Source organism: Microtus oregoni, unplaced genomic scaffold (genome assembly GCF_018167655.1).
Source record: "Microtus oregoni isolate MIOR12 unplaced genomic scaffold, Mior012 000028F_ref0000031, whole genome shotgun sequence".
Classification (NCBI taxonomy): domain Eukaryota; kingdom Metazoa; phylum Chordata; class Mammalia; order Rodentia; family Cricetidae; genus Microtus; species Microtus oregoni.
The window spans coordinates 13,835,182-13,857,671 of NW_024543087.1; the positions used below are offsets into that span (position 1 = coordinate 13,835,182).

Here is a 22,490-nt window from a genome sequence, read left to right on the forward strand (position 1 = left end):
CAGAACCCAGAGGGCCTGGGCAGACCTGAACTTGGAGGAAATGGGCTCGCACTGGCTGCCTCATGGCCAGAGAATTGGTGCTGTAGGGCACCAGGCCCCTCTAGACCTCTTCCAGGCCCCTCCTCTCCTCCCAGCGGGAAAGTGTAAGCCATGCTGACAGCACACGCCACACCTTCCCACACACTTGCTGCCAAGGCCTTGCTGGCTCTGTATCCAGATGAAGATCACGTGTGTGCAGCACATACACAGCCAGTCAGTGTCTTCCAGGGCCCAAGAGGAGCCCAGCGGGAGAGGATGGGGAACCTTGGGATTGGACCACGCAGTGGGAAGCCTGGAGTGACGTGGGGTGGGGGGCAGCGAGCTGCTCACCTCTCTACCGCAATCCCTGTCACAGATCGAGGTCAAGGAGGTTGACCACCACCTTCTGAGGAATTGACCTATGCAGTTTCGCTCCTCCTATAGGTGGGGTGGGGGGAGACACAGGAGCTAGAGGGGTCATGTCACATTTCTGAAGAGAGAGACAGTGGACAGGAGGGACAGATGCACACCCAGTAATGTAAATATTCATATAAATTATTAGAAGTTATCATGTCTAGAGAGAACCATGTCTGTTGAAGGTCCTGGGTGAAGAAGACAAGAACAGCTGATGCCTGCCCCTGGGAAATGAGGTTGTGAGTCAGTAAATGTAACCAGTGCTTTAAATCTGACTGGTAAAAGAACATTTGAAACAAGTTACTCTCTGGTTCTGTTTTTAAAAAGCAACATCTCTAGGTGAGTTGCAGACACACTTTGTCATTTTGCTATTTTTTTATGTTTAGTAGATTTTTAGCATGTAATGCCTCCTCCCACACCGTCTGTGTGGCATTGGGATTCACACCCAGGGTCCTGACATGCTAAGCGAGACTACCACTGAGCCACATACTGCTGTTTCGTAAGTCATTACAGTAATGTATAGTAAGCAAATGCATTAAAGAGGTCTACTTTTGTTCTGTTCTCTAACTATTGTGTGGGCGTGTGTGAGAGTGCAGGCCTATAGAGGTCAGAGGGCAACTGTGGGGTCACCTGTCATCACCATGTCAGCTCCAGGCTCCTTTATGCACTGAGCACTCAAGAGCTTCCAGTTAAAACTGCTGCTGGTGATGTGGAGGGAGCCTAGGGAGGAGTGAGCTTCTGCTCCCCCGCAAGGCAGTCTGGGTGCTGGGAGAAGGAGACTCACCCCATCCTCCAGGAAGCTGCAGTTTGGATGCTAACTATCCAGGAAGGAGATGCACTCTGACTCTTTAATCCTGAACTTCAATGAGACGCTGTTGGTGGAATCCTAAGGGAGCAACAGAGAACTCATGACCGTCTGTCTCTCCTCCAGGCTCGGGGAGCAAAGCACAGAGGGCTTAGGGGACACTGCTGTGTCAGCCTAGTCCAGGCCTACACTGTCCACCACAGTCTGGGGCTCCCTGAATGCCTGTTAACAGAAACCCAAAGGGCACAGTCAGTGGGCGTGGTGGCACATGCCTGAATCCCAACCCTCAGGAGGCAGAGGCAGGCAGATCTCTGTGAGTTCAAGGTCAGCCTTGTCTATAGAGCTAGTTGCAGGCCAGGGTGATATAAATAAAATAAAGAGTACAACTGAGAATAGTGGCCCACACCTGTAGTCTCAACACTTGGGAGGTGGAGGCAGGAGGATCAGGCGTTCAGGGTCATCCTCAGCTACATTACTAGTTCCAAGCAGCCTGGGCTGCTTGCCATTCTGTCCAAAAATGGGAGGAGTCGTGGTCTTTAACACAGATAGCTGTATGACACTCTTTAATTGCCCTTATACTGAATACCATCCTGCATAAAATAGGAATAAAAATACCTTCCCTTCGGGTCTCAGGCCAGGAGACGGCTGACAGTACAGACTTGTCCTTCCTGTGAGTAGAAGAAATGGCTGGCCTAGAACTCATTACATAGCTGAGATTAACCCTGCACTTCTGACCCTCCTGCCTCCACCTGCGGAGTGCTGGGTTCCATGCATGCAAGGCAAACACTCTACCAACTGAGCTACCTCCCCAGTGCCCAGGTAGAAGAAACCTGCTACCCTGCCTGTTTCCCTGGCTGGGGTGGCCAACACTCACCACAAAAGATAACACGGAGTAATCTACCAGGCGGAAGAGGGGCTTTCCTGGACGCCCATTGTTGTATGCCTCTATGGCCTGGTTAACAATATCCTCATATCTTGATTGGCTAATGGCCTCACAGGCTACCGCAGCCAAGGCCACCACCAGCACAAATGCCTTCCACAGCCTGGCCATTGTCTCTGACACATTGCCACCCTTGACTCCTTTTATTTAGATGATGCTTAGGCTGCCTTGCTCAAGTACTGCTGGTGACATAAATGGCTGATGGCCCCAGAAAGAGGGCCTCTTCTTCATTTGGCTAGAGTATTGATCAATCAAGTATTGGTCCATATTACAAAACACTGTTGGCCAAGAGAGGCAAGGACGTTGGGCAATACACCAGGACCTTGAAGTGAGTCCTGAGCTAGAAGCAAGAGACTTGTTGGCAGACCGGGCATGCTGTTCATTCTGGGCCTCGTTTTCCATGCCGGGCCCCTCCAGACCTGCCCAATCACAGCTCTTCTCTCTCTTCCTGCCTTGATGGAGGAAGGTCATTGGTTAAATAAAAAGAAACTGCTTGGCCCTCATTGGTTAGAAGATAGGTGGGAGGAGTAAACAGAACAGAATGCTGGGAGGAAGAGGAAGTGAGCTCAGACTCCACAGCTCTCCTCTCTGGAGCAGACGCCTCAGAGAGACACCATGCTCCACTCTCCCGGGCAGACGCACACGATGAAGCAAGCCGTCAGGTTAGACATGCTGAACCTTTCCTGGTAAGACCGGTGCTCACAGATTATTAGAGATGGGTTGATCGGGATATCAGAATTAGCCAGTAAGGGCTAGAGCTAAAGGGCCAAGCAGTGTCTAAAAGAATACAGTTTGTGTGTTGTTATTTCAGGGCATAAGCTAGCTGAGCAGGCGGCCGGGGTGCTGGGAACGCAGCCCCGCCACCCTTATTACTACACTGCCTCTTCTTCTTTGATCCCTAGAATAGCTGCCCAGAACCCATGGATTCCACACTGACTCCTTCTTCCAGGTTCAGGGGGATACCCACAGTGTCACACACATCTTAAAAACACATCAACTATAAAACTCAGAACGTCATCACTTCTTGGTCTTTATATTTGTTTATGGACTGGGTGTAGTGGCACACATCTTTAATCCCAGGGCTTGGGAGACGAGACAGAGCCAGGTAGATCTCTGAGTTCAAGGCAAGACTGGTCTCCAAAGTAAGGTTCAGGCCAGCCAGAGCTACACAGTAAGACCCTGACTTTCAGAATAAAATGAAGGTATGTGTGGTGGTGCTCACCTTTAACCCCAGCACTTGGGAGGCAGAGGCAGGTAGGTATAAATGTTACAGCGCTGAGGAGAAAGGTGCCCTGGTAGTAGGAAGCCAAGTCACACAAGAGATTTATTGGGAAAGAGACAAGAAAATGGCTGCCTCTGCTTGGGGGAGAAGCAGCAAAGATCTGAGGAGGAGGTAAGCTTTATGTAGAGTTTCTTGTGGAGAGCAGAACTTTCCAGGTGGGCTGGAGTTAGTGGGATTCTTTGGCCTGATCTTAGGCTTTTTTCCCCCTGTAGGTCAGAGCTTGGCTTCCAACATCTGGAGGGGCCAGAAGTAAGGGTCACTTGTGTCTCCAGGGGTTGTGCCTGGCTCTTGATGTGGTACCTGACCACTTTCAATTAAGGGACTTACAGAAGGTCTTTGTGAGTTCAAGGCCAGCCTGGTCTTCCTAGTGAGTCCAGGAAGGCCAAAAATGCACAGTGAGGCCATGTCTCAATAAATAAATAAAATAAACTTACTAAATATTATTATTTAGTGTGTGCACATGCACACACATAACCATGGCAGGAGTGTGGAAGTCAGGGAACAACTTTGTAGAATTGGTTCTCTTTTTCTACCATGTGGGTCCCAGGATAAAAGTCAGATACGGGCTTGCACAGCAAGGCCCTTTTCCCACTGAGCCCTTCTTGGTCTTTTGTTAAGATCAATATAAAACTTGAAAAATTAAGACGTGCTAATCCGTGCCCCCCCCAGTCCCTCCCAGCTTTGACATCATCCTCACTGTGTTTTGCCTCTAGCAGCTAAAAAGCCCAAAGGGACACAAATCCCTGTTTGGGGGATAGGCCATTCTAGGAAACAGCTTGAAAGTGGACCAAATCAGGCCTCCTCACCTTTCTTCTGGAGACTCCCTTGCTAGTGGAAATGGTCTTCAGTCTTCCTACCAGCCCTTTGCTAAGGAACTGTTGTTCTCCTAAACGGGATCAGAAAGCAGATGAACCAACCTGCCTCCATCTTAAGCTAAAAGCCATCTTCTCGTAAAGACAAACTAGATTGGTTGTTGTTTATGATTAAACCTCTGCTTCTCAAGGATTAGGACATGCCCCCACTTGTAACCTATGTGCAGATGATTCTATACTGCCTTTTTCAGGAAAGAGCAACCATGTCTTAGTTTGGCATAGCTTATGTCAATGAATTTATTAAGACATGTAGCATCCTACCTGGCAGTGGTAGTGCATGCTTTTAATCCCAGCACTTGGGTTTAGATAAGACTAACTTGGTTTACAGAGTGAGTTCTGGTGCAGGCTGAGCCACACAGAGAAACACTATCTCAAACAAAAAAAAAGAAAAAAGAAAAGAACAAGAATGGCTTCCTGGGGGTGGGGCATCCTGGGGGTGGGGCATCCTGGGGGTGGGGCATCCTGGGGGTGGGGCATCCTGGGGGTGGGGCATCCTGGGGGTGGGGCATCCTGGGGGTGGGGGCTCTGGCTTGAGGTCCACGGCAGTGTTGACAAGATAACACAGGCTACCTCAGACACAGCTACTTCAGGAATGATAACCAGTCTTTTAGGGTGGAAAGTTAATTTCCCAGGGACAAAAAACCGAATACCTTGGCCTGGCCCCAGCCTCATACTGGACCTTTGCAAGTCTGCCCCAGGCAAGGAATAGAATCAGCGTTCACCTTATCCTTTTGTCTCTGCCTCTGAGAGAGTCTTGGCTTGGCTAGGACTTTTTAGGAAGCAGTCACTGGGACATTAGCACAAACTCGCCTAAATTTCTTGAATATCTGAAGATTCCCCACTCTTGAATATCGGTGATCAGCAGAGAAATGGGTCCGGGTCCTGGCCTTTCAGCATGGACCTTACCCTAAGAGTGGAGTGTTTGCCCCTATACTCTTCTGCTAATTAGTGTGTCTTGGGTGGTCCACATTCATTTGAATGGCAATCTGTAAGGTCTGAGGGGCTTCAGAAAGTAATATTTTTGTGGTTAAAGATATTAAGGAAGGCTCCTAGGAGAACATACGTCTTCAGCTAGACTTTAGAGGGTAGAGGCTTAAATACAGAGAAGGAGGAAAATGGCCACCTGGCTTTGATTGTGGGGCAGAGGAACTGGCCTGGCCTGCCTGGTACAGAGAATTTAGAACTGGGGGGGTAAGCGCAGCAGGAAGGAGGAGAAATAGACGTTTTGCTGTGATGGTGAAAGCCAGGAAGCTTTTACAGTAACCTAGGCCCACATTACAAAAGACTCGACCTAAGCTTGCCACGGTCTCCCACATCTGTCGTTCCAGCCTGAACTGCACAGACAGCCCTGTCTGAAAACAAGGCTGGACCTAAGAGCAGAGCTGGAGAAGTGGACACAGACATGAGCAGGAGGAAAGAGGTGTCCCCTGAGGACCTGTTTTGGTACAGGCAGTGGAAAACTGAGCCTAAGCAGGAGTGTGGTCTCTGTTGCTGCCAGAGCATCTGATCTCTGTCTCATAGGTTTTTGAAGCTGCATTGGCCTGGGTCAGATACGACCGGGAGCAGAGGGGACCATGCCTGCCGGAGCTCCTATCCAATGTCCGCCTGCCTCTCTGCCGGCCCCAGTTCCTGTCAGACCTAGTGCAGCAAGTTGACCTGGTGCGCTGCTGCCACCAGTGCAGGTGAGTGTAGGTGGCCTTGTCCAGGACACTACCCAGGGTCTAGGCATAAAGAGGAGTTGGCCACCTGACTTAGCTCAAGAAAGGAAGGATTTGAAGCAGTCAGTCTTAATTCATGGTGCATGAATTGCACAGGACTCACGCGGGAGCAGAAGGGACCTTTTCTTCCCTGAGTCATCTTTGTGTTCTTCATCTTCTGAGTCCATGAGTGTCCTGTGTCTGCGCTGCCTGGCTGGACCTTCCTCACACCAGCAGCTGACTTGATAGTACAAGTAGGACTTCCTGGGGCTCCTCACTTTCTTCAATAAGCAGTAACCTCTGATGAGTGGGTGACTGAAAAGGAGGGTCTTGTGTGCTGGTGTATGCAGTTTCCACCCAGAACCACCATCACAGCTCAGAAGATGGGTTTGTTACTCAGTTAAAACAGAGAAAAGGCCTATCTTTCCAGTTGCTTGTTAGATTCACAGTGCAGTGCTCGGTTTGGTTTTTCCTCTGCTGACAGGATGTTTCATATATTGAGTTCTGCATTATTTTGCCCATAGTTGGGATCAGCGGGTTCGGGGGAAGTTCGTGGCATGGCGCAGGCTTTGTGTGACAGGAAGTGGGGGTGTGTGGCTGGAGGGAGCTAGGATGGCCCTGTGATGAGCAGCCTGAAGGGTGATAGCGAGGCATATGAACTATCTTGTCAGTAGTACATAGCTATCAGAGAAGGCTCTTAGAAGAAGCCATGTGGTCTGTAGGGGCTGGAGAGGCAGACTGGAGGTGGGGAAGTCCGTCTGGAGCACCTGGCAGCAGTTGCCACAGTGCAGGTGATGGGTGATTGATTGGAGGATGTAAGCCATGGGATGGTCCTAGGGGTCGGAAGGGAGAGCTGAATGCCGATAGGAAGCAGGCTGTGGAGCTTCCCCCAGCACCTCCATTTTAGCCCCCACACCGGTTTTCAAATCACACCTGATTGGTGCCTGTTAGAAGGAGATGCTCTGGTTACGGTAGCTGGGTTGGCCTCTGCTCTTTTGGTGTCTTCACTTTTGAGCATGTCTCAATAACCTTGCATGGCTTCCCGTCTTCTCACCTGAATTCTTTGACACTACGCCTCACATAAGGGTTGGGGATATAGCTTAGAGGTAGAGCATTCTGACATGTGTGTGGTCCAAGATTTAATCCCCAGCATAAGAGAGACAGACAGACAGACACTGTAGGTCATATTTTCCAGAAGACTTTTCCCAGATATTCCTACATTTAGGTATGGAGGAGCCAGTGTAAATGTGGAACAAGGTGGGAGGTCTCCTCCCTTAGCTTCTTGCTCTCTATTTCAGGGACCTGGTAGATGAAGCAAAGGACTATCACCTCATGCCAGAGCGCCGGCCCCACTTGCCAGCTTTCAGGACTCGGCCCCGATGCTGCACATCCATCGCTGGGCTCATCTATGCCGTGGGGGGCCTCAACTCAGCAGGTATCTTGCAACTCCCCTTTGCAGAGCCCTTCCTAGGACTCTGGATGAACAAGCACAGTTAGGCTAGCCGGGCTTTTCTAATTCTTCTTCTTTATGCTGTTCTTTATGCTGTTCTTCTTTTAATATAGTTGCCATAGAGTATAGCTTATTCATAATATTGAGTTATTGTCAGTGCTAAAGGTCCTTAAGGAATTAATTTTGATAGTCCCGGAGTGCTGACAGATGCCTAGAATTCCGGCGCTTGGGTCTTGGAAATAAGAGGATTGTGATTTTGAGGCCACTCTGAGTTACACAGTAAGACTGTCTCAAGAAAGAAAGAAAGAAAAAAGCTTGGTGATGCTTATAGTCTTAGTACTTGAGAATAAGAGGCAGCAGAATTACTGCAAGTAAGGCCAATCTACATAGCAACTTCCAAGCCACCCAGGGCCACATAGCTAGACCCTGTCTCAGCAGCAACAGAAAGGGGGTGGGGTTGGGCACTGTGGCACACACACCTGTAATCCCAGTACTGGGAAGGCTCCCAAGGCCCAGGGCAGCCTAGGCTACATAGTGGGATTCTGTCTCAGAGTCATGGGAATCACCACAACTGAAATCTACAGATGAGGAAGTTGAGACCCAGAGAGCTTGGGCAGTGTACACGCTCTGCTGTGGTCAGAGCCAGGACAGGCACTGAGCCCTAGTGTTTATTATCTGCAGCATGCACTCACTCTAGAGAGAGCACAGTAAGGAATCAGGTGTTCACATTTGCCCTGGCAGTCTGGATCAGACTAAGATAATCCAGTACCCCAGATCTGCTAATATCCCAGGTCTATAATTCTTTCTGATTCTTCACACTGCCTCCTGTGGAGCCCTTGCGTGTTTACATTCACCTGCTATCAGTAGCTTGATTACACGCTGTAATCCCAGTGCTTAGAGGCTGAGGCGGGAGGGTCTTGAGTTTGAAGCCAGCTCAGGTTATAGGTACTGAGACTCAGCTTCCAGAACAAAGCAATAGAAGCTGCCATTTTCAGTAGTTCTTGTATTAGATGCAGTCACATTTCTGGGAAAACCTCTTGAGGGTCAGGGGGAGTTCACAGCTTTGCCTTCAGTTAAGGTTTCTAAAAGGTAGGCGGCAGCCTTCTGCTTGTTAACAGCTTGGCCTAGAAAAGGGAAGTCTTTAGTAATAAATATGAGAGGGGAGTGAGTGCTTAGGCTCCCAGGCCACCAGGAAGGAGGATCCTGTGAGTTGCTAATCATCATCTGAGGAGAGCAGGAGGGTGCAAATTGCCATTCCTGGTCTCCATGACTACCTTACTGAGTTCTAAGTATGTTCTAGAGCCACGTTGGGTGCCACATCCATTATGTCATTTAATCCTCATGGCAGCTCTGTTAGCTTTAAAGTTCACATTCAAAACATGATGGGGGGGGGGGGGAGCTGGAGAGATGGCTCAGAGGTTAAGAGCACTGACTGCTCTTCCAGAGGTCCTGAGTTCAATTCCCAGCAACCACATGGTGGCTCACAGCCATCTATAATGAGATCTGGCGCCCTCTTCTGGCATGCAAACATACATGGAAGGAATGTTGTATGCATAATAAATAAATAAATCTTAAAAAAAAAACAAAAATCAAAACATGATGAGGACACAGAGCAGCTTGTCTGGTCGTTAGAGTAAGTGGCAGTTAGCATTAGGACCCTTGGCTCTAGCATGCTTCCTGCATCAGGCAAATATCCCATGCATTTGCCTTTATTGTCAATTTCAGCAAAGGGCTTACCTGATTATAATGATTATAATGAAAACTACTGAAGAGCAAATGTTTCGCATTTGATTCTGAAATCTTTAGTCTGTAGTGGGCCCAGTTGCTCTGAGTAATTCATGGGAAGATATAGCAGAACCCAGTCAGATACCCATATAATCAATACCCAGTAGCTGTAATCTAAACAAGTGGTCTCATTTGTTTTAATTTGAGTAGCAAATTTTTATGCAGGTGACTCCCTGAATGTGGTGGAAGTGTTCGACCCCATCGCCAACCGCTGGGAAAAGTGCCATCCCATGACCACAGCCCGCAGCCGTGTGGGTGTGGCTGTGGTGAACGGGCTTCTCTATGCTATCGGAGGATATGACGGTCAGCTGCGGCTGAGCACTGTGGAGGCCTACAATCCTGAGACGGACACATGGACCAGAGTGGGGAGCATGAATAGCAAGCGAAGGTATTCTGGAAGCCACGTGCAGGCTGAACACGCACACTGAGCATCTGGGGAGCCCCATGTAGGGGCACATAATAAAGCAAATGCAAGTTTTGGCCTGGGGAAATCCTGCTGCCAGGCCAGCCACTGCCAGCACCTCCTGGGAGCAAGCCCCCACCTGCTTAAACTTAAAATACCTGCCTTGTCCTTTGAGGAACTTGGGGAGCCAAGACACGGACATGTGGAAGTTGTATTGTTATATAAGTGCCAGCTAAGGACTGAAAATGTGTGTTCTGGAAGATTCCAGGAGGGCGAGAAACTGGACTGGACCATCTGGAAGATCTCAGGGAAGAGGTGGGATTAAAGTTGAAACCTGAAGGATAAGGAGATTTAACCTCATTAGTAGTAAAAACCCCAAAGCGTTTTCTCTGTGCTCTCTTTCTGTACTTACGTGCGTGCTGCCCGGGAAGTGTACGAACTAGGCAGTGTCACACACGTTCTCCAGATGTGAGCACATGTGTATCTGCAAGGTAGAGTGAACTTGCACATCATTGAACATGTTCTAGCTCTTCACATCCTCCACCCCTTGCCTGCTCACATTTCCAGAATGAGAAGTGTGATTGGAGGACATCATGGTAGTGCCTGTGTTTAATCTTCTCAGTGCAGAGATGACAGACAGCGTCATTCCTTACGTCAGGCATGTGCTGCACTGGTAGGGGCCCGTGCTACAAGGGCGTCCTTAGCTTCCTCCACACTGTGCCCTGTCAGTTGCAAATATTACTCTTCTGGCTCTCCTCATAGGGACTGAGAGGGAAAGAAGCTCAAGGCCCTTGCACGTTTCACTAGAATAGATTGGCCTGCATTTTGAGTGTCTGTGACATGGCCCAATTTTAGGAAGGAGAATTGTGTGCAGTTTTAAAGGATAGGTTGCTCTTTAGTGGTCTTTCTGTATAATTCTGTGATCTAACTTTTGCCTCACAAACCCATTCTCTTTTCCATACTTCTGTGTCATTACTTAGAAGATCACGTGACTGGGAAAGGGGGGAAAGAGGCCAAGTGATGGTTTGTGTGGCGAGGAAGTAGTTAGTGTGGAGGGCTTTGCCGCATAAAGGGAAGCGTACATTCCTCATTCAGCAGTGTTAGCGTGAGACCATGAGCCAGAGGAATGTGCTCTGCAGCAAGCAGACCAGAGTTACAGAGGGTCTCTGCACATTCATTTTAGAAGAAACAGTGTGTGCATGAGATGTACTTCTTCCAAGGATGCTCTCTGAGTTCTCTCTTCCTTCCCTCCACACCTTGCTGTGTCCCCTCCCCCTCACCTCTTGAACATTTTGTAGCTTGTTGTGATCATTTCCCATATCCCCAACCACAAGCGACTCTTTTACCTTGGCTGAGGCCAGTTGGCTTTCCTTGTGTGTATACTCTGAGAGACTTTCTTACTTTGATGTCAGAGGGTTTGAGAAGGAAAATCCTTTGGGTATTCCTCTCCTTCGCTGTGGTTAATGCCCTGGTATTAGCAAGATGGGTCCAGTTCCATTTGTCTCTTTGAAATTGCAGGTTACCTTAAAATAGTCTTAGTCACGTCTCTTCTAACATCCCACATAGCTCTCCATCCTGCCAGTGAGTGGCAGCTTCCTTTCCGTCCTCTTTCCATCTTGTTGTCTTGTGGGCCAGGAGCCTTCTTCCGGGTTCTTGTACCATATCGCCCCAGCCCACTCTGGTCGGCACTTCCCCTCTCTCAGCGTTTGTCTTTAATTCTCATTTGATTGTTTCTTATAGTTTGGGAGAGGCAGGCGGATCTCTGTGAGTTCGAGACCAGCCTGGTCTACAAGAGCTAGTTCCAGGACAGGCTCCAAAACCACAGAGAAACTCTGTCTCGAAAAAAAAAAAAAAAAAAAAAAAAACTCTTATAGTTTGGGACCTCCTGATTCACTCCCATATCATTCCTCAACTCCTGACTTAGTTACCTTGTGTTTGGGACTAAGGCTGTAGCTCAGTGGTCGAATGCTTGTCCTAGCAAGAGCGAGGGCCTAGGTTCAATCCCCAGTACTACCAAGAAAAAGGAAATGTAGTTACTTCATGTCTGTTTTTTGTCCATTCTAGAAAGGGATTTATGCCTAGTAAATTTGTCATCTTCTTACTGACCTTGCCTGAAACAAGGCCCTCTCCCCTTCGGGCAGGTTCAGGGGTCTGTTACTGTAGTTTGATTTGCTATGTATACTTGGAAAGTGGCAGTTATCTGGTATTTTTCTCTTTCCTGTTCAACCCCAGCTTCATTTTTAGTCTTCTGTAGTGTCAGATGTGAAACCGTTGAGTCTGGCGGCTTGGCATTTTTGCTTAATTTTGCATAAGGCTTTATTTACGTAGGACGGAAGGTTAAATTATGATCTAGAGCCTTGGATAATCAGGATTTTAGGGAAACTTATGTGTAGAACAGGGAACTCTGGACTTGTATTGTTTAGCTCTCGGGCATGTCTTCTCCAAGCAGTTCAGCCAGCCGGCCATCACAGTGGTGCTCCTTTGAAGGCTATGGTAAGGGTAGCACATGCAGTAAGTACACACCAAACAGAAGCTAGCGGCTCACCCACCAAGACGGAGGGGCTGTGTGGGGCCGTGTGTAGTAGGAACACTTGTAAACACTAAGGAGGTCAGAGGAAACACACAAGCACATGGGGCTCAGACCTGTTGTGTAGAAGACACCGCACATCACTAATGAAGTCACAATAAAGACCTTTTCCTGTGTTCCAAAGGCTCCCTGTGCATTAAGAGTTGACGGAGAGCGTCCTAGCACCTCGTGGTGACACATAAGTGCCTGTGATCAGGAACTTTGCCTGTTCACTTACTCCTTTTTTGTTTGATTTTTTAAAAATAGACTCTTGTTTCTGTAGCCCAGGCTGGCCTCTAACTTGAGCTCTCCCTGCCTCAGCCTCCTCAGACTGGGACCGCACGTGTGCACCGCCATGCCCATTCCCAGTCTCTGCTCATAAGCTCGTATCTCGAGCAGCAGGCCTTGCACATGGCTGATGAAAATCTGGTGAATGAATGCATGTAACATATGTCCTAATAAAGAAGCCACTCCCGGCATGGGTTGTTTAGGAGACAGTAATTCTGAAGCGTGTGGGCCCTTCCTTGAGTATGATTAGGCCAAATTAGATTGGGCTGAGGCCCTGAGTTTGCTCAGTGAGTAAAATTGCTTACTGTGTAGTCCTGATGGTTTGAGTTCAGTCCTAAGAACCCACAATGGAAGGAGAGAGCCAGTTCTCAAATGTTTTCCTCTGACCTCTACATGCATGCCATGGGATGTGTGTGTGCTGGCACACAGACACTAATAATGGCAATACAATTTTTTTATTGTTTATTTTTATGTGCATGGGTGTTTTGCCTGGAACTAGAGTTCTAAATGGTTGTAAGCCATCTTGTGGATGCTGGGAATTGAACCCAGTCCTCTGAAAGAGCAGCCAGTGCTCTTAACTCTGAGCCATCTCACCAGCCCTAGACATATTTTTGAGTAAGTCAGGCTGGTTGTGATGATACACACCTGTAATCTCAGCAGTTAGGAAGTAGAGGCAAAAGGATTAGGAATTCAGAGCCATCCTCCCCCACATAAACAACAACAACAAAAAAGTAAATTAAACCCTCCTCCAGTGAGATGAGAGTTTCAGGCAGATCAGGAACTGAAGTCCTGGAGGGCAGGTAACCTGCCACTGAGCCGAAGACCAGCTGGGAGCCAGCACAGGCAGAGGAACCACGGAACATCTTCCTGGTGTTCTGCCCTAGCTGGTTGTGTCCCTGGGGTTGGGTCTATTCTAGAAAGAGGCAGCTGGCTGGTTAAGTTCTCGGTGGGTATGACAGACTTCTGAGATGACCATTCTGTCTGTTTCAGTGCCATGGGGACAGTCGTGCTGGACGGACAGATTTACGTCTGTGGAGGCTACGATGGCAATTCTTCCCTCAACTCTGTGGAGACCTACTCACCTGAGACGGACAAGTAAGGGTGACTTCACCACATGAAAATTAGAACTGCGGCGTGATCTTTAAGCTGAGTGTGTGTGTGTGTGTGTGTGTGTGTGTGTATGTGTGTGTGTGTGTTGGTTTTTCTGCTTCATAATGTAACCTAAGCTGGCCTTAAACTCTCAGCAGTCCTCCTGAGTTCTGGGATTACAGACATAAACCATTATACGCAGTAAACCGTTTCCCACAGCCTGTCTTTATGCTTGCTAGATCCCCCCCCCACACACACACCTGTCTTTATGCTTGCTAGATCCCCCCCACACACACACCTGTCTTTATGCTTGCTAGATCCCCCCCCCACACACACACCTGTCTTTATGCTTGCTAGATCCCCCCCCCACACACACACCTGTCTTTATGCTTGCTAGATCCCCCCCCACACACACCTGTCTTTATGCTTGCTAGATCCCCCCCCACACACACACCTGTCTTTATGCTTGCTAGATCCCCCCCCCACACACACACCTGTCTTTATGCTTGCTAGATCCCCCCCCACACACACACCTGTCTTTATGCTTGCTAGATCCCCCCCCACACACACACCTGTCTTTATGCTTGCTAGATCCCCCCCCACACACACACCTGTCTTTATGCTTGCTAGATCCCCCCCACACACACACACCTGTCTTTATGCTTGCTAGATCCCCCACACACACACCTGTCTTTATGCTTGCTAGATCCCCCCCACACACACACCTGTCTTTATGCTTGCTAGATCCCCCCCCCACACACCTGTCTTTATGCTTGCTAGATCCCCCCCCACACACACACACCTGTCTTTATGCTTGCTAGATCCCCCCCACACACACACACCTGTCTTTATGCTTGCTAGATCCCCCCCACACACACACCTGTCTTTATGCTTGCTAGATCCCCCCCACACACACACACACCTGTCTTTATGCTTGCTAGATCCCCCCCCACACACACACCTGTCTTTATGCTTGCTAGATCCCCCCACACACACACACCTGTCTTTATACTTGCTAGATCCCCCCCCCACACACACACCTGTCTTTATGCTTGCTAGATCCCCCCCACACACACACACCTGTCTTTATACTTGCTAGATCCCCCCACACACACACACCTGTCTTTATGCTTGCTAGATCCCCCCCACACACACACCTGTCTTTATGCTTGCTAGATCCCCCCCACACACACACACCTGTCTTTATGCTTGCTAGATCCCCCCCCCACACACACCTGTCTTTATGCTTGCTAGATCCCCCCCCACACACACCTGTCTTTATGCTTGCTAGATCCCCCCCCACACACACCTGTCTTTATGCTTGCTAGATCCCCCCCCACACACACACCTGTCTTTATGCTTGCTAGATCCCCCCCCCCCACACACACCTGTCTTTATGCTTGCTAGATCCCCCCCCACACACACACCTGTCTTTATGCTTGCTAGATCCCCCCCCACACACACACCTGTCTTTATGCTTGCTAGATCCCCCCCACACACCTTTTGCTTAGTTTTGCTTTGCTTTGTGGGGGAAGAGGTCTTAAACTCAAAGACTCTGATATCTCAGTCATGCTGTGGCACCTAGCTTAACGCTTCTTCTGAGTAGGAAGTGACTTAACAATACTGGCATATCATAGATTTAAATATCTTTGGTTAAAGGCCAGTCATGGTGGCACATGCCTTTAATCCTTTCACTTGGAAGCAGAGGCAAGGACATCTCTGTGAGGTCAAAACCAACTTGATCTACATAGTGTATTCTAAGCCAGCCAGGGCTACAAAGTGAGACCTTGTGTCAAAAACAAAAAAAAATAAAATCCTTGGTTAAATGAATCTTTTGGTTAAATTTCAAAGGAACTGAATCCAGGCATGGTGGTTCATGCCTATAATTCCAGCCCTCAGGAGCTCAAGGCTATATGCACCCATTTCAAACAAAGAGAAGGTACAGATACTTAGAAACATTTATTTATTGGTCTTTGTCTCTTCACTAAATCAGTCCATTGTAGTGTAAGTGCAAACAGCGTGGCTAAGAAGTAGCTGGACAGCACATCCCAAGACAGGGAGACCTGTTTGAAAGAAATAAAATGTATGGCCAGAAAGCTTGGGGAATGTTGATATCTGCTCCTCATCGTCCTTGTCTTCCTATCATGTATGTGACATTGTGGAGTTCTAGAAAAGCTGTCAGTGAGGGATCCTGTCTAAACTTGGGTTTTCTGTAAGACCACTGCAATCTTTGTGGGACACTAGGACACACTGGCACTGCTAGGCCGGGTTCCTCATCCTAAGGTTCGATTCCTCCCATCTTAGGTGACAGAATGTCAACAAATGGGCTGAAAGGACCCATGATGTTCTAAAGATGACATTCTGTTACCTAACCCTTGACTGCCTGGTTATTAACAGGTAGAAAAGAGGCTGGTCCTCCCTAGTACTCAGTTTGGCAGGCCGTAAGTGTGTTATGCTCAGCTTGCCCTGGAGGCCTGTGTCTGGAGCTCTTGGCCCAGAGTGGTGAGCACTGCTCTCCCTGGGGCAGGGGTGCAAGGTCAGACTCATAACGGATAGACTGTGAGGCTGGGAGATGACTGAGTTTATAAAGAATTCGCCTAGCAAGCATGAGTTCAATCTCCAGAACCCACATAACAATGCCAGGCATGGTGGCTTACACTTAGAATCCTAGCAGAGAAGGTGGAGACAGGAGGATTCCTCGAGGCTTCTGGCCAGTCAGTTTAGCCTAATAGATGAGCTCCAGGCCAATGAGATGCCCTGTCTCAAAAAATAAAGCATGGTCCTGGAGATAATATCCAACATTCCTCTGGCTTCCATGTGTACAGTCACACTTGTATGTGAGCTCACACATATAAGCAAATCCACACACGGATTTTTTTTTTTTTTTTGCAGAGGTTAAACAGTGGTAAATGCTTATCCCAGACAAAGGGACAGCAGGCAGGGAGGGGTTCAAATAAGAAAGTCCTCACTGTGTGCTGTGGGCAAAGCTAGAAGACAGGGAAACCACATGGGAAAGAAGCGCACCAAGAGCCAGGCCTAGAAGTTCATCCTTTGATGAACTAAGCACTCAAGAGCTAAGGCAGGAGGATTGCCCCAGAGACTGCACTTTTGTTTTCTGGTCACCCAAACCCAAATAATCACACAAAAACCATGTTAATTACAACCCTGTTTGGCTAACAGCTCTGACATATTCCTAGCTAGCTCTTATATCTTAAATTAACCGACTTCTATTAATCTGTGTTTCACCACAAGGCTGTGGCTTACCGGTAAGGTTCTGGCATCTTTCTCCTTCAGCAGCTACATGGCGTCTCTGACTCCACCTTTTTTTCCCCTTCTTTCAGTTTAGTTTTCCCTCCTACCTATATTCTGCCCTGCCATAGGCCAAAGCAGCTTCTTTATTAACCAATGATAATAAGACACATTCGCAACTAATACATAGAGGTATCCCACATTACCAGCCTGATCTACAGAGTGAGACCTTGTCTCAAAAAAACTAAACAAACAAATCACACCGAGGTACTTGTCACTTCAGGGACGTGGTACAGCTGCTGGAAGAGCAATCCAGTTCCACTGACAGTGTGGGATTGGGGTAAAGATGGCCTAAAAGCAAGGCCACATCTAAGGAGGTCCATGCACTGCTCTAGGTGGGAGGCAGAGCTGGGCAAGTGGTAGTAGGAGCTGGAACAAGTAAGTACTAGGAAGTAAACCAGTAAGTACTTGTGGACCACAAGAATGCCAAGAGAGGTGTGGCACATGCCTTTAGTTGCAGCACTCAGGAGGCAGGTGGATCTCTGAGTTCAAGACCAGCCTGGTCCAAATAGAGAGTCCTAGACTAGCAGTGATGAAGTAGTGAGACTCTGCCAACAAATAAATACATACATATACATAACATACATACATGCCCTGTGATGATGGCACAAGCCTTTAATCCCAGCACTTGGAAGGCAGAGGCAGTCAGATCTCTGAGTTCGAGGCCAGCCTGGTCTACAGAGTGAGTTCCAGGACGGCCAGGGCTGCACAGAGAAACCCTGTCTCAAAAATTAAATAAATAAATAAATAAATAGATCATCTCTGGGGCTGGAAATTGCTCAGCGGTTAAGAGCAATGGCTGCTCTTCTGTTCAATTCCCAGCATCCACATGGCAGCTCACAGCTTCTGTAACTCCAATTCCAGGGCTCTGACACCCTCACACAGGCATACATGTAGGTAAAACATGTAAATTACAAAAAAAAATATATATATATATAAATGCTGAGAGAGGGAGGAGAAACCAAGTGAGCACTTGGGTTTTATAAGCAGAGTAACTAGGTGGCTGGATGTCCTATTAACAAGACCCAGAGATGCAGAGCCATTGCAGATGTGTGTGGGGGCCTTGTTTGAAATGTGCTGGTTTTGCCTGCCCATGGGGACTGGCTTGGGTGAGAGGCACAGCGGCAGCGCAGCTGCATAGGTGGTGGGAGAGGTGATGAGGCGTTAGATGATCAGGACATGGTCGGCATAGAGACAGCCACCTGGGCCTGGCTAAGCTGTCTGGGAAGGCCATGAACACTGACTCTCATCCCCCCTCCTGTTTCTGCTGTCTTCTGCAGGTGGACGGTGGTGACTCCAATGAGCTCAAACCGCAGCGCTGCTGGGGTTACAATCTTCGAGGGCAGGATATACGTGTCAGGTGGCCATGATGGTTTGCAAATCTTCAGCACTGTGAGTCTGCCCCCTCCCCCCCCCCCGGGAGACTTCTTCCAGCCTTGGGTTTTTTTTTTTTCCCCAAAATCTATTCTGGGCTGGGGGCACAGCCCAGTTATATACTGCTTGTCAAGCATGCACAAGACCCTGGGCTCAATTCCCAGCACCACCCAAACAAAAACCCTTGAATCCTGCCATTGTTGCACACAAGTTATCTCCTGAAGGTCCAGGGTGTCACCTGCATCATCTAGAACTCACTTCTAGAGAGCCCATACACACAAGGAAGTGTTGTGTGTAGTCATCTTGAACTTGCCCCATTTGGGTTTCCTTGAAATGCTGGAAAGCCTTTTGAAAGGTCTACCAAAGTGAGCTCAGTCATATGCCAGAAGTTAATGCCATCAATCGCGTTCTTCTGGACACTTACTCTTTTAAAAGGCTCGGCAGCCATGCAGTAGTGGTTCCGACTCAGTCTGTACTGAGATAGGAAGTGCTTGGGGCAGTCCCAGGAGACAGTAGTACTCTCCTTCCAGCTCTGCCATCGCCTAGAAGAGGCCCAGTCTTCATTTCCTTGCACATGCCCAGAAGGCTTCAGCTCAATATAAGGTGTCAGCAGGCAGGTACACAGCTCTGAAGAGGTGGCATCAGAGCTAGGGCGCATGTCAACTGAGCTCCCTCTCCCTGGTCTCCCGCAGTCTAGCACCATGTGGGTTTCTGAGTCCTGCAGGGCCACCCCATGGACCAGGCCTTTCCTCTGACCATCTCATCCCCGCACTTCTCTCCCTGCAGGTAGAACACTACAACCACCACACGGCCACCTGGCACCCAGCAGCCAGCATGCTCAACAAGCGCTGCCGACATGGCGCCGCCTCCCTGGGAAGCAAGATGTTTGTGTGCGGGGGCTATGATGGCTCTGGCTTCCTCAGCATTGCTGAGATGTACAGCTCTGTGGCAGACCAGTGGTGCCTCATAGTACCTATGCACACGCGCCGGAGTCGGGTCTCCCTCGTGGCCAGCTGCGGGCGCCTCTATGCAGTGGGCGGTTATGATGGACAGTCAAACCTAAGCTCGGTGGAGATGTATGACCCAGAGACGGACCGCTGGACATTTATGGCCCCCATGGCGTGCCATGAGGGAGGGGTTGGTGTGGGCTGCATCCCTCTTCTCACCATCTAGGAGAGGGTGGGATGTGGTGGGTTAGGGATCTGGTACAAGCATAGGCGCTTCCTTCCAGGGGAAAGTCCTCTCAGAAGAGGCAGTGGTGGACCAGAAGATGGGGTAAAATGCGAGCCTGCCAGAGGGACAGTGTCTTCAGGTGCTTACGTCCTCCCTTACTGTGCTGCCTTGTGACCTTAGGTTATCAAGATGCACAGCACAGGACAGAAGGCCCTCTGAGTCCCACAGCCAGTGACACGGAAGTGCTTTGCTGGTCTGTGTGTACACAGGTTCCATCCAAGGCCAGTGTGCACAGCTACAGTGCTGGCCCAGCTCCCACTTGCCACAGCGCTGTGAGTGCCCCCGTGCAGGTGGCCTTCCAGCCTACTCCTCCTCACCTGCTTGTCTGCAGCCATGTTGTGGCCAACTTGCCATCGGAAGCAGCAGTGTTGAAGCCCATTGGAAACCGGGGTAAGGCTGGGAGAGGAAGGACGCCCTGGTGTTGTGACTGCCGGTGACAGGGCAGCTACAGCAGCATGCTGTGTGCGCATACGCTCTTCCTTCAGTCGTGGGGCTCAGGGGATGTCGTCCCTGTCTCAGCAAGCAGGGAGGCAGAAGTCTTCCCAGTGCCTGATGTTTTGGGAACTCAGTGAGGTCTTTCTTTGCTTGTCCCAGAGAACCAGGAGGGGAATAGAGATGCTTGAAAGAAACCGGAGGAAATGGAAACCAAAAATACTCGAGAAAAGCTGGAAGAAAAAGACTTTTGTAAGAGAACATTTTTCACAAAAAGAAAACAAAAGATACTAAAATCAATTACACGTTAAAATGGAAAACCATCAAAGATGACAGCAGTGGGATCCACTCCCACATTCAGGTCCCAGGGTCCCGAGCCCTCCTAAAGCAGTTGGGGTTCCCTCTGAGCCCCCACTGTGTCTAAAGTCAGGACATTCCTGACTGGACCTTGATAAGGTGCTCACCCAGTGTCAGAGGCTTAGGGATCTGGCTGCATTACTGCACCCATCTCTATAGGCGCCCCTGTGATTATTTTCACTGCCACCCAGCGCTCCTTCAGATCCCCACTCCCACATCCATTCCTTCCCTCTTTGGCCAGCAGGAAATCGCCTGTCTGGCCAGATCCGCACTTACCCATCAACTGTCTTTGAATAACTCGTCTGATGTTTCTGAGGCACATTGGCTGTTTGTACCTCTCAGACCTAACCAGGGGCTTTCTCCTACCAGCCATGGACTACCTTGGTCAGGTGACTTGTGTGCCCTGCCATTGCCCTGCTTTTCCATCCACTCGCCTGCCCTGGGGTGGGGGGGGCACCTTTCCCCCATCCCTTAGCAGACAGACCAGCAAGGTGGGCCTCTACATTCAAGCAACGCTGGCTTTATGATATAAAGACCTAAAGACTAAAAAAAGTCTTTTGCTGCTGCAAAGAAGATATTTTATATTTCTTCCTCTGATCTTGGCAGACGACCTCGTGAAGAGACTCCATGCTCCTTCCTCCTCTGGATGGGACCTTACCGTAGCACAGAAGGGCCCAGAGAGGAGGTTTTTCTATTACCAGTGCACTGGGCAGTGGGGCTGGCCTTCAACTGCTGCTGCCAAAATCTGCTTTTCTAAAGTTCTTCCAGTAGAGACTAGAAGGGTACAATTACTTTTAGCCCCAAACTGGGCCTAAGGGTCCCACTCTCCACCTGATTGGTTTCTTGCCCATTGCTGCCTGCCTGGGGCAGCCTAGAAGCCAGTCCTGAAGGCACAATGTGAAGCCTGGGGCATCCCTTACCCCAGACGGTCCAGTTTACCAGTGTGTGCAATTGCCATGGATTCAGGAGGAAGGACTTTTGTTCCCTGCGACTTAAGAGCTGGGCCTCTGCTATAAGCACTTGAAAATCATGTTTTTATGTTTAAAGACTGAACAATCTGATAATTGATACACGTTTAACTAGGCTCACAGTGGAATGCCAGCATTTCTTCCCGCCCCTCAGTTTGCCTGCTGAAATAGAGTCTGAGGGGGCTACGGGTCTCGGTCTTCTGTTGGTCCTGTCAGCAGGGGTGTATCTGTGCTCATCTGAAGTCCTTTCTTCTGTGAATGGACCGTACAGCCGTGACTGCGAAGGTGCTGAGAACTGGTCAGTGAGCTCACATGGGGACAGCTCCTTGTGATGCTAGCAGACAGCATCCCTGGAGACGACACATCATCTTCCCCCATCTGCTGCTGTTGGATTAACCGTCCTGAGTCCACTCCCACCTCCTAGCGCAGCACATACACTGTGCACGTAGAGAAAGGTCAAGTCAGTGTTTAACGTGGACTCTGAGCACACTTGAGCAAACAGGAGCATTTCCATACATCCCAGTCTGAGGGCAGGTGGCTGGGCCGACTCTTTAGCATTAGAACAGTAGGATCATGGGAAAACAGACATCAGCAAAGGACAGGGTGGAAAGGATGTAACAAGGAGATAGGTCAAACATACCTGGTGGACACAGGGTTGGCCACTGTCCTTTCTCATTTCCCATGCATGGTTCTTCTAAGTTTCATCAAAGATCACAAGCAGAAGAGAGCTGAAGACCAGCTTCCTGGTGGAGCATAAAGATGGAAATAAATAGGAATCCTGTCCCTCTTCACCCACAGTTGTTTCACAGGAAATTTTTATTTATAGAACGCATGTCTTTTGTGTTAAGAAACCAAAGAAAAATAAAAAGAACACTCCTAATACTCTCGCCTTTTCCTGATTGTGTGTGTCCATTCCTGTGTGGGTGTGGTTGTATGTCCATTCCTCTGTGTGTATGTCTATTCCTGTGTATAGAGGCCAGGGGTTGACGTTGTGTAGGCGAATCTGTGCTTACTGAGCATTGTTCTCTGATTGCATGAGACAAATCCTAAACTGCTCTCAGCTGCTGGCACTGCTCAGCTTAGTGCATGGCAGTAGTGCATGGCAGTTGGCAGTGGCTCCATCCCGCAGGCAACTGCTGGGAGATACCTCTCTGTACTGTAGCTGGCATGAGACACAAGACCAGGAAGCCTTGTTTGGCTCTGTTTTT

The 22,490-nt window shown here is 49.0% G+C and overlaps 1 protein-coding gene across 2 annotated transcripts in view; it reads left to right on the plus strand.

The window, feature by feature from the left end:
• The window catches only part of Klhl18 (kelch like family member 18), a 59,593-nt gene extending 37,437 nt beyond the window's left edge, over positions 1 to 22,156 (plus strand). The window contains exons 5-10 of one of the 2 annotated variants that reach the window (XM_041677489.1): positions 5,853 to 6,013; positions 7,327 to 7,463; positions 9,414 to 9,651; positions 13,511 to 13,615; positions 18,199 to 18,310; positions 19,079 to 22,156. In XM_041677489.1, coding sequence (XP_041533423.1) covers positions 5,853 to 6,013; positions 7,327 to 7,463; positions 9,414 to 9,651; positions 13,511 to 13,615; positions 18,199 to 18,310; positions 19,079 to 19,465 — 1,140 coding nt within the window. In that variant the 3' untranslated portion in view covers positions 19,466 to 22,156. The remainder of the gene's footprint in view (positions 1 to 5,852; positions 6,014 to 7,326; positions 7,464 to 9,413; positions 9,652 to 13,510; positions 13,616 to 18,198; positions 18,311 to 19,078) is intronic. The other variant, XM_041677490.1, reaches the window with a different exon arrangement.
• Positions 22,157 to 22,490: the final 334 nt, after the last annotated feature.